The following is a 17,013-nucleotide window of genomic DNA, read 5'->3' on the forward strand; positions in this document are numbered from 1 at the left end:
TAAATTTCTTTAAACCTAACAACGTTGGATCGCTGTTGGGATTTTCATCGCGTATTCTTGAATCGCGAATGTGGCATGAATCGGATGCACCTATAAATATCATAAACGTAAACATTATTCGCATAGAATGTAACGTGACTGCGGGTGCGTACAGCAACGACAAGTGCGTACACACAATACACGAATTTTCGCCGAGGGTGCCACCAGGATATAAGATATCGGAAACGCCTGCACAGATCATTTACCTTCCAATCGTTGCACGGAGCATTACTGATTTGACGATTCGCATTGTGGATCAGGACGGTCAATTACTCGATTTTCGTGGAGAGGAGATTACTGTTAGATTACACGTACGAAGACGATAACGTGAGATGCTCGTGTTGAATGAGCAAGTGAAGGATACAATTTTTACACCAATCAAGAATATTCGACCGTGTGAAATAAATTGTAAGACAGTTAAAAATATTCACTCATCTGATAAAAAGAATCTCACCGCGTCAAACGTTGAATTTTTAAAATCATTGGGATTTATCGTACGAAATATCTAAGATGTCTAAGATCTTGAACATTGGAGGTGAGCCGATCTTTGACGACAGCATCGTCAAGATCGAGACTCATACGTACAATCCGTACGCCAACACCACTTTTGGATACAGCGATGAAATAAGGATACCCATACAACAGCAGGATTTATACACGTTACCATGTGAAAGTTTTCTCTACGTCGAAGGAAGATTGGTAAAGAAGAAAGACGATACGGATAAAGATGAGATAAATCTCGGAAATAATTGCGTGGCGTTCATGTTTGATGAAATTCGATATGAACTCAACGGTGTGGAAATTGACCGCAACAGAAACGTTGGAATAACCAGCACTCTCAAGAACTATGTATCGTTGTCATATGACAAAGCAGTAATTATGCAGAATGCAGGATGGGAATTTTCGTATAACCTACCGGAAGGATACTTCAACTTTTGCGTACCGCTTAGTGTATTATTAGGCTTTTGCGAAGATTACAAACGCGTGATTGTTAACGCTCGTCATGAATTGATTTTGATACGAGCGCGCAACGATAACAATTCTATCGTTGGAAATTCTACGGCTCAACCGGAAATTGAATTATTTAAAGTGCAGTGGCGAATGCCGCATGTTACGTTAAACGAAGTCAACAAATTATCTTTGCTGCGAGCTTTGGAGAGTGGACAATGTCTAAGTATGAGTTTTCGCTCCTGGGATCTGTATGAGTATCCTTTGCTGCAGAGTACGACGAAACATTCATGGGCTGTTAAAACTGCAATTCAACTCGAGAAACCGCGCTTCGTTATTTTCGCACTGCAGACAGGTCGAAAAAATATCATGTCTCAAGATGTTACGATCTTTGACGACTGTAATTTAACCAATGTAAAACTTTATTTAAACTCTGAATTTTATCCGTATGACGATATGAATTTAGACTTTCGTAAATCTAGATATGCCATTCTATATGACATATATCGACGTTTTGGTAAATCTTATTATGGATATGAGTGTGAAACACTGCTAAATGTAATCACATTCCTGGAAAAAGGACCTTTTGCAGTCATTGACTGTTCGCGACAAAACGAATCCGTCAAGAGTGCTACCGTAGATGTGCGCATAGAATTTGATTGCAAGGAAAATGTTCCTGCGAATACTACCGCTTATTGTCTCATTTTACATGATCGTGTAATTGAATATTGTCCGTTGTCCAACGTAGTGCGCAAAATCATGTAACATTAAACTGATAAAAACTGAGATATTTGGTATTAAATTACAGTCTTGAAGAGTTACTCATAATGATCGTACCGACATTTGTGGATCTGCAAGGATTTATTGTCGATAAAAAATTTATCGTAAAGGAAGTAGCGGTACTGAAAAAAGGAACTGTTCTCGCACATTATATTTTTGCTAGCCCCATGCCATGGCGTGTTCTTACAAAATCCGACAAGTCTTGTGCTTCTTGGTTGATTGCATATCATCATGGATTGCAATGGAAAGACGGGATGATACCGTACAGCATGGCGAAACGTCTGATTACATCTGCTGTGTGTAATACGGATGACAGCAATACTATCATATACGTTAAGGGACTTCAGAAACGAGAATGGTTGACGGACATGCTTGATACCGATGATGGGATATATATCAAGACTTTGGATGCAGATTATGAAGACATTAAATCTTTAAATAATCTAGATGTTAGTAATACTATACGATGTGAAAAACATATTAAGAATTGTGCATTACAAAATGTATTTAAAATATATAACTGGTGGTCACAATATCAAAATAATTGTGGAATTTTTTCAAAATAAAGAAAAATAAAATGCAATAAAATGTTTTCTATCCTTTTCCCATATAAGATATAAGATATATAGATGTATGAAATGGATATAAGATATATGTAGGAAGATGTATGAAATGGAATATGATATGTTTAATATCTTAGTACTACTACTACAATCTTAATATGCTCTTTGACTGAGACGTTGACCGAGATAATATAAGACGATCTCGTTGATAAATCACGTACGATAGAAAAAATTATATGAAGTCACGTACGATAGAAAAAATTATACTTTAACACAACTTTTTTCAATTTATTTCACAAGTGATAGTTCAATATCGGTTCGATGGCTATATGATATAGTTTGATAGCTGTACGATGCAGTTCAATATCGGTTCGATAGCTGTATGATACAGTTTGATAGCTGTACGATGCAGTTCAATATCGGTTTGATAGCTGTATGATGCAGTTTGATAGCTGTACGATGCAGTTCAATATCGGTTCGATAGCTGTATGATACAGTTTGATAGCTGTACGATGCAGTTCAATATCGGTTCGATATCTGTATGATGCAGTTCGATAGTAGTTCATTGGTGGTTCAATAGCGGTTCAATAGGATATAGATGTAAGTCTTAAATAGTGTTTAATGCGGTTTTTATTTCGAACGAGATGTTAACTGAGACGTTAACCAAGACAGCATTATAAAGCTTTGAAATGAGAATGCGTGCAGATAAAAAAATTCCACAAAGCTGACACGGCTTTTTCAAATTCATCTCTCAAGTGAGAGTAACGCACATCTTTAGTCTACTGCTTCTCGACGGTGCAGTCAGTTCGTGAAAAGTGAGCTTGTGAAAAAAATTTTTATCGCAAATACTACAACATGCAGAACATTCAAATCACATATCCCGTCACCGGTGTAAGTAATAGTGCAAGTTTATGTGCATGTGAAGTGTAAAAAATTAAATAATAATTATATTCTATTTTTTAGTACGTGTGTGTTGATGGGATGCCGATCCAGCGTGTTATTATTAACAATGAGCTGTGTGTGAGGGTACCACTTCCTGGCCCTCCAATAAACATCCCTTTAGGAGGGTTACTGTCGGTGCGCGAGTCAACAAGTAATCAAGTAAGTTTTTAGACATTTATATTTTAAAAAGTTGTTAAATTATAAGATTAAAAAAATGTTAATTTTTTTCTAGTCATGGTTGTACCAAGAAGATATCCAAATTAGAGGCTTTATTAATATAAATAAAATATTCTGGACACGATGGAGAAGAGATCTGCTAAGAGCGCAGAATGATGACGTATTGGAACGTTCATGCGGTCAATTTGGTGGTGAAGCCGACGTGTGGGACTTGCGTCATCTTTTTGGCATGCGTCCTCTAATAGATAATAATATCGAAGTTTGGGTGTAAATATATAAATAAATAAATGATAATAATGAATATAAATATATATATAAATATATAATTATATAATATGCGTTCTCATTCTCACTCCCATCCCTCGCACGCTTTCACTTGCACTCATCTCACTCACACGCTCTCGCTCTCACCCATTAAATACACACATATTTTCACTCTCTCACACTCATCATACGTTCTCACTCCCATACATCGCATACTACTCATCACATACTACCCATCACGTTCTCTCGCTCCCGCCAATCGTACGCTCTCGCTCACACATATCGCATGCTACACATCGCATACTATTCATCATGTTCTCTCCTTCCCACCCGTTACATCCATATTCCCGCATGCTCTCTCACTTACACTCATCACATGTTCTCACTCATACACATCGCATACTATCCATCACGTTCTCTCGCTCCCACCCATAACGTAGTACATTCTCGTTCACTTGGCAGCGGGCGGCGGCGGCGGCGGCGGCGGCGGCGGTCGCGGACCCCGATTCCCCCTCTCCCGCTCCGGGTCGCGGACCCGAAAATACCGCGTCAGCAATTTCCGCACCGCGAGATCCTCCTCCCCGCGTGACGTCATACCCCCACGCCTACCGGTACCCCCCGCACACCCGCACCCCCCTCGGAGCCCCGTAGTTAGAACTGTCATAGTATTAACTACTGACGCAGTTAGATTTATATGTAATTACAGGTTTATTTATTTTCTTAAAATCTTTTTTCTATTCTAGCGAATTTTGCTCGTTCATGTAGAAATTTGCTAGGACAGCATAAAATTTGCTGTGCCAGCAAATTATTTTTCTCCGTGTATAAATAAATAATCTTCTATTCATAAAAATATATTTTAATTTACTATATTTACCAAAAAAATGTGATCCATTAAATGGGACCCATTAAAAATTTGATCTAATTGTATTTAAAAACATATAATTATATCTAATTACGTGTTCATATAAAGTATACATAATTTGATTTAATTATGTATAATTATAAACAATTTTATCTATTTGTATCTAATTAGATCAGGTCAAAATCCATACATAATTAGATCTACAAAGTTATACAAAATTATATATAATTAGATATATACATTTTTTCCCGGGTAGACAGCTAAGAAACCTAAAAAAATACATGTATCCGTGAATGCATAAATGCAAACGCATACGCACACGCGCATATACATAGACACATACTTGCATAGATATAAGCACGTGCATTTGTGCCAATCAAAAAGCAACTACTTTTTGATTGGGTTCAACGATATTAATCAGGTTTTCTAAACAAATGTTGGTTTTTTACCACCATAATACGACTTTTGAGTCGCCATTTTGGATCAGCCATTTTTTTTCTAAAAAACAAATAATTTTGATTCAAGAAATCTTCTAAGTTCTACATCTTTCATTTGTAACTGCATTAGAATTCAGCAGAAATAGAGAAATTCAAGAAATGTCCACTTATTTGCCTTCATTTTGGCTCACTATCTTGATTTTAAAAAATGCTGCATGCCTTTTGAAAGCTTAGGCACATAAGACGTGATATATCTACGTTTTGGTGATTTTCAAAAACCATAAACCATAGTAAATTATAAATTTATAAAAAACAATTCGTGAAAATTTCGATTTTTCGTTGAAAACCGAGCTGTAACTTTTAAACAAATGAAATTTTCGAAATTCTGATAACTGCATCTGAAAGAGCAATCCTCCCACATAGAAATGAAACCTCCAGTAGACGTCTAATGGACGTCTGCCATGGAAGTTTAAACTTCCAGTGGACGTCCTTTAGACGTCCAATATAGAGCCATTAGAAATCCACAGTTCCGCATTGTGGACGTCCATTAGACCTCCATTAGAGGTCGTCAAAGAGGTCTATTAGACGTGTGGATCATTAATAGAGACTTCACGGAGCCTCGATGGATGACTGACGGACGTTTCGTGGATCATTAATAGAGGCTTCACGAAACCTCGGTGGATGACTGGCGGATGTTTTGTGGATCATTAGTAGAGGCTTCATGGAGCCTCGGTAGATGATTGACAAAATAAAAATTTAAAATAAAAATTTCATTTTTTTAAATATTTTTATCAATAGTACATATTAAATTTAGGACAAATTTTTCTTAATTAATTAAATTTAAATTTTATTATTTTATTTTATTCTTACTTGCAGCTGGTGGGTTTTGAACCCGGGACCTTAGGATTACGAACCTTGTACTCTATTTGCTACGCCAACTTGACTCATCGATGTGGGTACTTGTTATTGTCTACATACCCTTACGAAAAAAACACTAATTTTGAGAGTTTACACTCAAAATTGAGTGTTAATACTCGATTTTGAGAGTTTACTCCCAAATTTAGGTGTATACGCTCAAATCTTGAGTATTTACACTAAAGATTGAGTGTTTATACTCGAACATTGAGTGTGTACACCCAATGATTAAGTGTTCATACAAAAGTTTGGATGTAAATATTGAATATTTGAAAGTATACTCTCAACATTTGGATATGACACTCAATAAATGAGTGTATACTTTCAACATAAAGTGTGAACACTGAAACGTTGGAGATGTACACTCGACATCTATTGAAGATACCCAGATAGCCAAAGAAAGGCAACGTGTTGTTATTTTGCTATCACTTATTCCCTATTAATTTTATCAAACTAAAGCCAAGGTGTTTCCGCAAACTGTCTGTTGTTCTGACATCATATAAAATTCTACATTAGAATTCAACAAACTGACGGCAAGTTGTCAACATGCATGCACAATTGCTGTCAATGTAACAAGTTTATTATTCCTCAATGCATGCACTTATAATTTTATAAATTCATGAAGGTTATTTGCTCTCCTGATGTTAACTTCGTTCCACGTTAAATTACAATGACAGCAAATTGTGAGCAAGTTCACAACATACATGCAGTGCATTAATTTGCTCGATATGTTTAATTTCGCTTGGCTATCTGGGTATACACTTAATATTGAGTGTGCACTTTCAAACATTGGATTAGAAAATGTTAAATAAAAACAAAAGCAAGAAAAGCAAGTTCAACCGAAACATTCAACTATAGAGTGTTCAGCTGGCTTTGAGTATTAATTTGAGTATTACTTTTAACTTGGATGTTTGCCATATAATTGAGTGTTAATTTCAGTGTTATTCTTAAATTTAGGATTAACATTGAAATTAACACTCAATTAGATGGCAAACATTCAAGTTGAGAGTAATAACACTCTAATTAAAAGTAAATTAAAGAGCGAACACTCAAGTTTACACTGAATTGAGTGTTTACCCCTTATCCCAAATTATGCTCAAATTGAGTATTTTTTAAGTGTTATTTTTAGTGTTTTTTCCGTAAGGGTATACCTAGGCTACATTCCAAAACGTCCTTTCCAAGGAAAATTTTACTCGATGTAATATAGAATACGTTACGTGTACTACCCATACAGCACAAAGCTCCGATTAAGCTCCCAGGGAGTTTATTTTGCTGAGCTCCCGAGGAGCTTACAAAATTCGACAAAACAAGCTCCCAGAGAGTTCATTTTGCTGAGCTCCCGAGGAGCTTACAAAATTCGACAAAACAAGCTCCCAGGGAGTTCGTTTTGCTGAGTTTCCGAGAACCTTACAAAATTTGACAAAACAAAGCTCCCAGGGAGTTTATTTTGCTGAGCTCCTGAGAAGCTTACAAAATTTGACAAAACAAGCTCCCACGGAGTTTGTTTTGCTGAGTTTCCGAAAACCTTACAAAATTGGACAAAACAAGCTCCCAGGGAGTTCATTTTGCTGAGCTCCCGGGGAGCTTACAAAATTCGACAAAACAAGCTCCCAGGGAGTTCATTTTGCTAAACTCCCGAGAACCTTACAAAATTTGACAAAACAAAGCTCCCAGGGAGTTCATTTTGCTCAGCTCCCAAGAAGCTTACAAAATTTGACGAAACAAGCTTCCACGGAGTTTGTTTTGCTGAGTTTCCGAAAACCTTACAAAATTCGACAAAACAAGCTCCCAGGGAGTTCATTTTGCTGAGCTCCCGAGGAGCTTACAAAATTCGACAAAACAAGCTCCCAGGGAGTTCATTTTGCTGAACTCCCGAGAAGTTTACAAAATTCGACAAAACAAGCTCCTAGGAAGTTCGTTTTGCTGAGTTTTCAAGAAGTTTACAAAATTTGACAAAACAAACTCCCAGAGATTGAACATATCGGGTAAATTAATTAATGTACTGCATGTATAGTTATATAGCCGCGAGTAGTTCGCAAGATCGCCACTAGGCGAAGGTACGGCGCTCCTCCTTCTCATGAGAAAATTTACTCCAAAAGGCTTACAAAAGAAAATCATCACTCACGGCTTACCTAGCAGTTAACACTTCACTAGCAGCAAAGTGTAATATATATTGTTTTTGTTACACGAAGAGGGTTCGTGGGCCTTCGCAACTCAGAGAGAACTTTCGAAAATTGAGAAAATATAAAAATAAAATTTTTTCCGGCAGCTCCTATGTCCGCTTTTGAGAACTCCCTGAAAGCTTTATTTAAGCTCGCAGGGAGTTCAGAAATAATGTTTTAAGAACTCCCTGCAAGCTTCAAAATAATTCCCGCGAAGCTTCTATATAAGCTCCCCGATAGCTTCATCTAAGCTCTCAGGGAGCTCCCAAAAGCAGACATAAGAGCTCCCGGGAAGCTTATATAAAAATTTTCCGAGAATTATTTTGAAGCTCGCAGGGAACTCTTAAAACAATTTCTGAACTCCTTGCAAGCTTAGATGAAGCTCTCAGGAATAATTGTATAAAAGCTTCCCGGGAATTATTTTGAAGCTCGCAGGGAGCTCTTAAAACATGATTTATAAACTCCCTGCGAGCTCAAATGAAGCTCTCAAGGAGCTCTCAAAAGCGGACATAGCAACTCCCAGAGAGCTGCGTGCGAATTTTTTGGAAGCTTAAATAAAACTTATGAAAAATTTCGTGAGCTCCTCGGGAGCTCCCCGTGCTGTATGGGTATATATTTCGAGTAAAATTTTCCTCGGAAACGACGTTTTGGAATGTAGCTCTAGATGTTATAAACTGACGCAATTATATTATTTTTTCTAAAAGCAATTAAATTTTGCAAAACATTAAAAATAAATAGCATTAATTTATTTACTTATTAATTTCATTGTTAAATTTATCTTTTTCCATAACCTTAATAATAATAATAATAATAATAATGGTGACGGGGGCGGTCCTCCTGCGAAGCCCACTTTGGCACTCAGACCGAGTCCATTGTGCCTCCCCGTTATCAGCTGCCCTAGCGGGGCCCCGCTTCCTTTCAAAAGCGGAGCAAATCCCCCACAGGCAGCTGCCTCACCTGGTTCGGTTCCAGAAAACCTGAGCCCAGCAGGCGTGTTCTTGGTCCGACCAATGCTGGGCAGTTCCCAAGAATGTGGAGGCTAGTTTCCTCCTCTTCACCGCACAACCTACAGCCGGCTCAGGTCCCAACAGCCTTGTTTCGGCCGCCTCCTTAGCAAGCAGGTCCGCCATTTCGTTGCCCTTGATCCCTGCGTGCCCAGGGACCCATACTAGGCCAACATCATTCTTCTCCGCCAACTCGTCCAGTACGCACTTGCAGTCCCAGACCAGTCGCGAGTTAATTCTTGGACCCTCAAGCGCCTTAAGCGCCGCCTGACTGTCCGAGCAAATCCGGATGCGCCTTCCTACCCTATCAGACTCTAATAGGTTCTGGGCACATCTCATGATGACTAACACCTCCGCCTGGAAAACCATAGCGTGCTCGCCAAGCGGAACGACGATTCCTGCCCAGTCGCGCTGGCAGTAAAGATCAGCTCCAGAGCCCGCACTCGTTCTCGAGCCGTCCGTGAACCAGACGTCCCCGTCCCGAGGAACCGGTCCCTTAGAGCCGTTCCACTCTCAGCGCCCGGGGAAGCTTATTCTGTACCCTCTTTCGAAGGTACAAATCACTGGCCTCCTATCCTGTCCCATTGCAAAAATGGTGCCCGATAGGATTCTTTCAGGGAATCTTGTGTGGAGGGCTCCTGCCTTCCACCTTGATTCACACCTTAGGCGATAGGCCGCCGCCGCCGCAGCCGCCACTACCACCCGATCGAGAGGCTCGACGCCAAGCAGCATCCCCATCGCCGCCACCGGCGTGGTCCGCATGGCCCCCAGAGCCCCTCTTAAAACTAGAGTTCTGACGTGCTCCAACGTTAACTTAGCGGTCTTTCCCAGCACCCTTGGCCACTATACGACAGACGCGTAAAGCAGCCTAGGTCTGAGTATCGCCGTGTATATCCAGTGGACCATTTTCGGTTTGAGACCCCAGGTCTGCCCGAATGTCCTTCTGCATATCCAGAAGTAGGAGCACACACTCCTACAGCGGATCTCGAGATGTTCCTTCCATGCCAGCTTCCTATCTAGGATCACTTCCAGATATTTAGTCGATACGGTTGGAACCAATCTCGTTCCCCCAAGGACCGGCCCCTCCACCGGGCCTACCTTGTATCTGCGAGTGAAGATTACGAGCCCGGTCTTCAGTGGATTCACCGCCAGACCAGTCTCGCCACACCACTCCTCAATCACCTCTAAGGCTCTCTGCGTGAGCTCCAGAAGCGTCTCCAAAAAGGGTCCTCGTATCAGGATAGCCAGATCATCCGCATATCCTAATGTAAAGAAGCTCCTTTCGTTCAGCGTCCTGAGCAGTCTGTCCGCCACCAGACACCACAATAGTGGAGAGAGAACTCCTCCTTGCGGGCAGCCTCTCTTCACCCATCCACTGACCTTCACTGTTCCCAATGAGGCCGTTACCTGCCGCCCGAGCATGCTTCTGATCCAATCAACGATTCTTTCCGGCACGCCCCTGCGAGAAACTTCCTCACACACCACCTCGTGCGGTGTGTTGTTGAAGGCTCCTTCTATGTCTAGAAAGGTGCCAACTACGAAGCCCTTCCTCTCCAATTGCTCCTCGATAAACGATACAGCGGAGTGAAGTGCCGATTCTGTGGAATATCCCGTGCGATACGCGTGCTGATTCACGTGCAGCGGGTGCTGCAGTAGAACCACGTCGCGTATGTAGACATCCATCAGCCTTTCCAGCGTCTTGAGAAGAAAAGACGTCAGGCTGATTGGACGAAAATCCTTGGCGGAACTGTAACCCGTTCTTCCCGCTTTGGGAATGAACACAACTCTCGCCTGCCTCCAAACCCTAGGTGTGTAGCCCAGTGCCAAACAAGCCCTTAGCGTCCGCGTGAGCGGCCCGGTGATCTGCTCCAGCCCTTCCTGGAGCAGGGCCGGGAAGACCGGTCCGGCCCAGCCGACTTAAAGGGCTTGAAACCTCTTACGGCCCATTTGACCTTGTCAGGCCCAACGATTTTTGCCGCAAGAGACCAGTCTTCTTTTTGTACCCTACGGAGATTTGAATTTCCCTGGTGGACGTCTCCCTCTGGGCCTCCGCGGAAGCCCGGAAAGTTCGACTCCAGCAAGTGTTTTAGGCATCGCTCTCCAAACGCCATCGTCCCATCGTAGAGCCGAATGGCCTCCAGAGCCGCGTCCCGATCTCTGGCTAAGATCCTGCTGAGCCTAGCGGCTTCAGGTATCCCCTCTACCGACTCGCAGAACCTCCTCCAGCTCTCCTTTTTCGCCCTCACTACAGAGTCTCTATAGGCCTTCGGTGAAGGTCCCAGTCAGCCTGGCCGTGTTCCTGGCCCTGTTCCAGGCACAACGTGCAGCACTCCTGAGCTCCTGCAGCTTGGGGTTCCACCAGAAGACTTCCTTCGTGTTTCTCACTGTCCTTTCTGGACAGTTGTTCTCAAAGCTGCCAACGAAAACCCTTTGCAGGTGCTCGACGCACAGCTCCATCTCTTGCGGGGTCCCATGTCTTTTGGGAAATTCCCTGAGACCGACAGCCAGGTCCTCTCAAAATAAGCCCCAGTCCGCCCTCCTTGGATCCCTCACTGTTCTCACCTTTGCTTGCACCTTGTCCAGTCTGAAGGTGATCTGTCTGTGGTCCGACAATGAGGGCTCGTCAGAGACCCTCCAGCCGGTCACCTCCTGCACTATCTGTCTTGAACAGATGGTTAGGTCTAAAACCTCCCTCCTCACCGCAGTGACAAAGGTAGGCTCCCTGCCTCTGTTAAGAATCTCTAGGTCTGTAGACACCAGAAATTCCAACAGCTTCTCTCCTCTCCTGTTGGTGTCCGTGCTTCCCCACACCATGTGGTGCGCGTTCGCATCGCACCCCAGTACGAGGGGAAGTCATTCTTTTTGGCAGAACTCCACCAGTCGTACCACCCGGTCCGATGGCAGTGGATCGCCCTCCTCGTGTGGGAAGTAGCCCGACGCCACTACCATCCTCATCTTGATTCCGGTCCCGCTGGCGTCCTAAATCACAACTGCTACCAAGTCCCTGGAACAGAAATCCGGCAATAGCTGGCTCTCCAGCTTTTTAACGGCCACACAGGCCCTGGGCCGGTTTTCGTGTGGTGGCCTAAACAGCTTACCGCACCCCGCCAGACCCCTAATACAGCCTCGGACCAGCCAAGGTTCTTGTATCAGTGATATGGTTGTGTGCACCCCAGCTTGGCGCCTGGCAAGAACAGCCGAGGCTCCTTTGCTGTGATGCAAGTTGATTTGGGTGAGGCCCACCCCGGTCAAGCCCACTATGAAGACAGGACCTTTGGATTGGGCTCCTCCCTACCCTTTCCCGCCCCCTCTTGGGATGGACCGGTCACTTTAAAAGTGACCCGGTCCATCCCAAGATGGGGCCTAAAGTCCAGCGCCTTAAGCCTATTGACGCTGAACTGGGGTATGTCGAGAATGAGGTTTCTACCTTCGCAGGTAGCCCCCACATTCTCAGCATAAACGCGCCAGCCCGAGGTGACAATCCCCGGATTCTACCGTTCCAGCAGCCCCAGGACCGCAGTCGCGCCCACGGGAGGTCCCGGGACCCACACCGCAGCCCTGTACTGCTTTTGCAGCACCTCCAGTCCCGTCACCCTGAGCTTGGCGTCCTCCCACGGCACGATGCCCCCGATCCGGCTTTCGAGCCATTTCAGGGACTCCGCGTCCGCACACCTCACCACCGCAGCCCCCCCCCCCTCAGAGTGGTGCTGTCGAATCTGGGCAGGGTACCCTCTCGGATCCCCTGGATCTTTTTGAAGACCGCACCCCTCAGCTGCGCCAACCGCTCAGCCGTCATTGCAGCATCAGGGTACTTCTCCTCGACAATCACCCTCGTCAGAGGGTCCGCGGCGTCCACGTAAGCATGGGTCCCCTGGACCCTCTGCCTCTTCTTCGCTCCTTCCGCCGATTGTGGGGTCCCATCGGGGTCCTTCCGGCGTTTATTGCCGGAGTTACCCTGAGGCCCCCTAACTGTCGTCTGGAGGATAACCGAGGACGAGGAAGAAGAGGTCCCCGGAACGGCCGGCGGAGGCCCAATCCCAGTCCTAGCCCTAGCCTGAGCCTGGGCCTGAGCCCCCCCCCTCCGCTCCCGAGTCCTCCTCCTCTTCGCGGCTCCGGAGAGTTTCTTTTTGCAAAGATCCTCTTCCTTTGCTGGTTCGTCCGTTGCGGCTTCGGTGCCTTCCGTGCCCCCAGAGGCCCGCTCGGCACTCGAAACCACTCCCCCCTCCGCGGTCCCGGTGCTTCCCGTGCCCCTAGGGGTCCGTTCGGCTCCCGATCCCGCTTCTTCCACCCTTCCGGTGTCCTCGGTCGAAGCCTCCATCGGGGTGTCTTCAGAGAGTTTAAGTTTAAGTTTAATTTCATCCTCCATTTTGTTCCCACGAGCAGCTAGGGAAACATACGGTCCACCCACGCAGAGCCCCGCATGCGTGGGTAAGGCTAAATGCTCTGGGGTTTCGCCTGGTTCCCCAGAGGCATCGTTCAAGACACTGCCTCCCTAGTGCCACGCAGCCCTCGTCACGATAGCTTCCAACTTAGCTTGGGTCAAGTTGATCCGCGGTATCGGCTTTCCCCACCCCTGGGCAGGGTTTTACTTCCGCCGAGGCAGGTTATAACCGTTACTACCCGGACGGTCCGCCCCGGCACGCGGGGGTTTAGGCCCGGACCAAGGTTTCTCATCCGGGCGACCTCCTATCCGCCACCCGGAGACGCGCCCGCTAGGCACTCAACCCACGGGTCCATAACCTTAACAATTTGATGAAAATTGCGATCTATTTAGCATTAATATTTTGAAGCGTTCAAATGGTTAATTAGATGGTTAACTATATAGATCATATATTCTAAGAAAAATTGAATAGTACATTTATTATTCTGTTTTTGTTCAGTATATGATAAATTTAGATTTTGTGCATTTTTTGTGCGCAGTAATTGTAGACAAACCGTTATTTTTGAAAACATTATATCTATGATAATTTTTTTTAATATCAAATGGATCTCTTATTCAGAATGTTATATATAGTATTGTGTGATTTCTGAGTCAACTACGACGCGCATGGACGGCTCAAAAATCGGACAGCATTGTGATATCTTTTATGAGACATTTAACTGATGTCATAAGGATAACATTTTCAAGAAACTTAAATGAAACTCTTCAATATCTCAAAGAGCTCTCTTAGTAAACGTATCTGATAAATGTTACCATTTTGACATTATTTCCAAGATATATAAATGTTTTCTTTAAAAAGTTTTCTTAAAGTTTTCATTCTGACAAGCGTGTCTGGGTAACTTCCACCATGGAAGTAAATGTTCCATAAAGCTATGGAAGTTTAGTGAATCCCTAATGGACGTCTATCTGACTTCCATCATGGAAGCAAATGTTCTATAGAGCTATGGAAGTTTCACGGATCCTTAATGGACGTCTGTCTTACTTCCATCATGGAAGTAAATGTTCCATAGGGCTATGAAAGTTTAGTGGATCCCTAATAGACGTCTATCCAACTTCCACCATAAAAGAAAACATCCAATGGAGCTATGGATGTTTAATGGATCCCTAATTGATGTCTATCTAACTTCTACCATGGAGGTAAACCTCCAATGGAACCATGGAAGTTTACTGGATCTTTAATGGACGTCCATCTGACTTCCACCATGGACATAGACGTCCCATGGATTTATGGAGGTTTAATGGACGTCCATTGGACATCCACTGGATGCCAATTTCTATGTGAGCTAAAAATATAAGGAATGACCTTTATACAATTTTTTGGGGCTGTAACATAAAAAATTATGGCAATGAAATATGCATAGAAAAAGTGTCCATTTGGTCCTTAAAGTGTTAAGTAGATTTTCCTTATTAACAGGTAGTAACAGGTTTGGATCAGGATCGAAACTGCATAAAGCGTGCACTTTTTAGTTGTGCACTTGAAGACTGTACAGCGCAAAAATTTGTTTAGCATAGCGGATCCAATATGGTGCCTAAATGTTATAAATTTTGGAAATTCTCATTTTTTACAATTTTTTTATTCAATCGTAATTTGAGGCTGCGGTCCACTTGACGCTACAAATGCTTTGAAGCGTTTAATTGACCAATTGAAACAAAGATTTTTACGAATTGACCAATTAAAGAATGCTTCGAAACGTTTGTAGCGTCAAGTGGACCGTAGCCCGAGTTACTATGATTTTTTGGTGTAAAATTCTTTTCAAAGTGGATTTTCTTTATCATAACGGATCTGGATTAGAAGCATAAGCACTTTTTAGTTGTACTTGAAGACTATGCAGTGTAAACATTTTTTTTAACATAGCGAATTTAATATGGCCACTTAAATCTCAAAAATTTTGAAAGTCACCTTTTTACGATTTTTTTCTTATTCAAGCAATCATAATTCGATTTATTAATACCCATAAATTATTTAGAAACGTTTGACCATATTAGTTTGTTATCTAAAAAGTGAAATCCAATATGGCGGCTAAGATTGTAAACACCGAAAAAACGAGTATAATTCGTAATTTTTTTTCTATATTTCTGTGTAATAATGTGACTGGAGAGTACAACTATGTACACTGTGTGCGAGTGCGTGTGTACGTACATCCATTTCAGGAAATAATTATAAGTGAAAACTGTTCGAGACTATAACAGTTACTTAAGAATTTTAACATTTCCTTTTTATTTGCTCTGTTTTATCCGCGAGTAGTGAGAGCTCCTGACAGCCATCGAGCTCCTTGTAGTTCATTTCTTCGATGCACCTAGTCGCGCGGCGCTGTCACTAGCTCCTCACGGGCGCAATTTTCGTTTGCTTGCACCGTAGGTAACTATGCATCGTGGTAACTATGCAAATAAACAAGCCCAAAAAAGGGCACGTCCAAATCAATGCCCAAATAAGTCTCGAGATCCATTTCCTACCACCCCCTTTTTTTCGCCTCCGATCGTAATTGTTTTACGATGCAAAATTCGCCAATCTCTCGCAGCCCGGCACCGACATAAGATTGTCCCGCAGATCTCTCCCGTCTTCAAGATCGTCCCGCAGATCTCAACCAGAGCGATACATTTGGAATTAGTCGGAGATTACTCCACCTCGTCTTTTTCAAACGCTTTTTCCCGTTTTTGCGCACGTAGCGGCCTTCCCCAGGCCATGTATTTTGATAACGGAACAACGTTTGTCGGAGTTGATCGCGAGATGACCAAAGCGGCTGTGCGCGATCCTAATTTTTTAAATTTAACCGCATCCGATAATGTGACGTGGAACTTCATTCCACCGTCTGCTTCGCACTTCGGCGGCTTGTGGAAGGCCGGCGTACGAAGTGTTAAAACCCATTTGCGTCGCGTATTAGGTACTCATAAGCTCACCTTCGAGGAATTCACAACTTTGTTATGCAGGATCGAAGCCTGCTTAAATTCACGCCCGATCGCGCCTCTCTCGAACACGCTAAACGATTACGAATGTTTAACTCCGGGTCATTTTTTGGTCGGATCCGCTCTTATTGTAAATCCGGAACCATCGCTTCTTCAACTCAACGAGAACCGCCTTTCGCGATGGCAACTCGTGCTACACATCACCGAGCGATTCTGGAAATTATGGTATAACGATTACGTTACCACCTTACAACAACAAACAAAATGGCGACAAGTCAAACCGCAAATTCAGGTCGGTCAACTCGTTCTCTGACGAAACTCCATGCTACTTCCGTGTAAGTGGGAGCTTGGCCGAGTGACACAGTGTCACGCTGGTTCTGACAGATTAGTCCGTGTGGTTACTGTCAAAACAGCCACGTCCGAGTATCAACGACCGATTGTTAAATTATGCGTTCTTCCGATTAATAGCGAGGCGTCGAGCAACTAATTGCGTTTTTTAATTTATTATTTCTGTTAATTCCTAAGTTAGATTTAAGCGTTCTCCGATCAATTCTATGTTACTTGTTTTATACGCG

General features: G+C 43.2%; 1 protein-coding gene across 1 annotated transcript; it reads left to right on the forward strand.

Annotated features, from left to right (window-relative positions):
* Nucleotides 1-16,217: 16,217 nt before the first annotated feature.
* Nucleotides 16,218-16,751, forward strand: LOC118647464. Its single transcript, XM_036292484.1, has one exon. The coding sequence runs from the start codon at nt 16,218-16,220 to the stop codon at nt 16,749-16,751; it is 534 nt and encodes a 177-aa protein (XP_036148377.1).
* Nucleotides 16,752-17,013: the final 262 nt, after the last annotated feature.

The sequence above is a fragment of the Monomorium pharaonis genome, chromosome 9 (genome assembly GCF_013373865.1).
Source record: "Monomorium pharaonis isolate MP-MQ-018 chromosome 9, ASM1337386v2, whole genome shotgun sequence".
NCBI classification, from domain to species: domain Eukaryota; kingdom Metazoa; phylum Arthropoda; class Insecta; order Hymenoptera; family Formicidae; genus Monomorium; species Monomorium pharaonis.

Coding starts and splice junctions, on each gene's coding strand:
- LOC118647464 (XM_036292484.1), top strand. CDS start 16,218: ATGTATTTTGATAACGGAACAACGTTTGTCGGAGTTGATCGCGAGATG.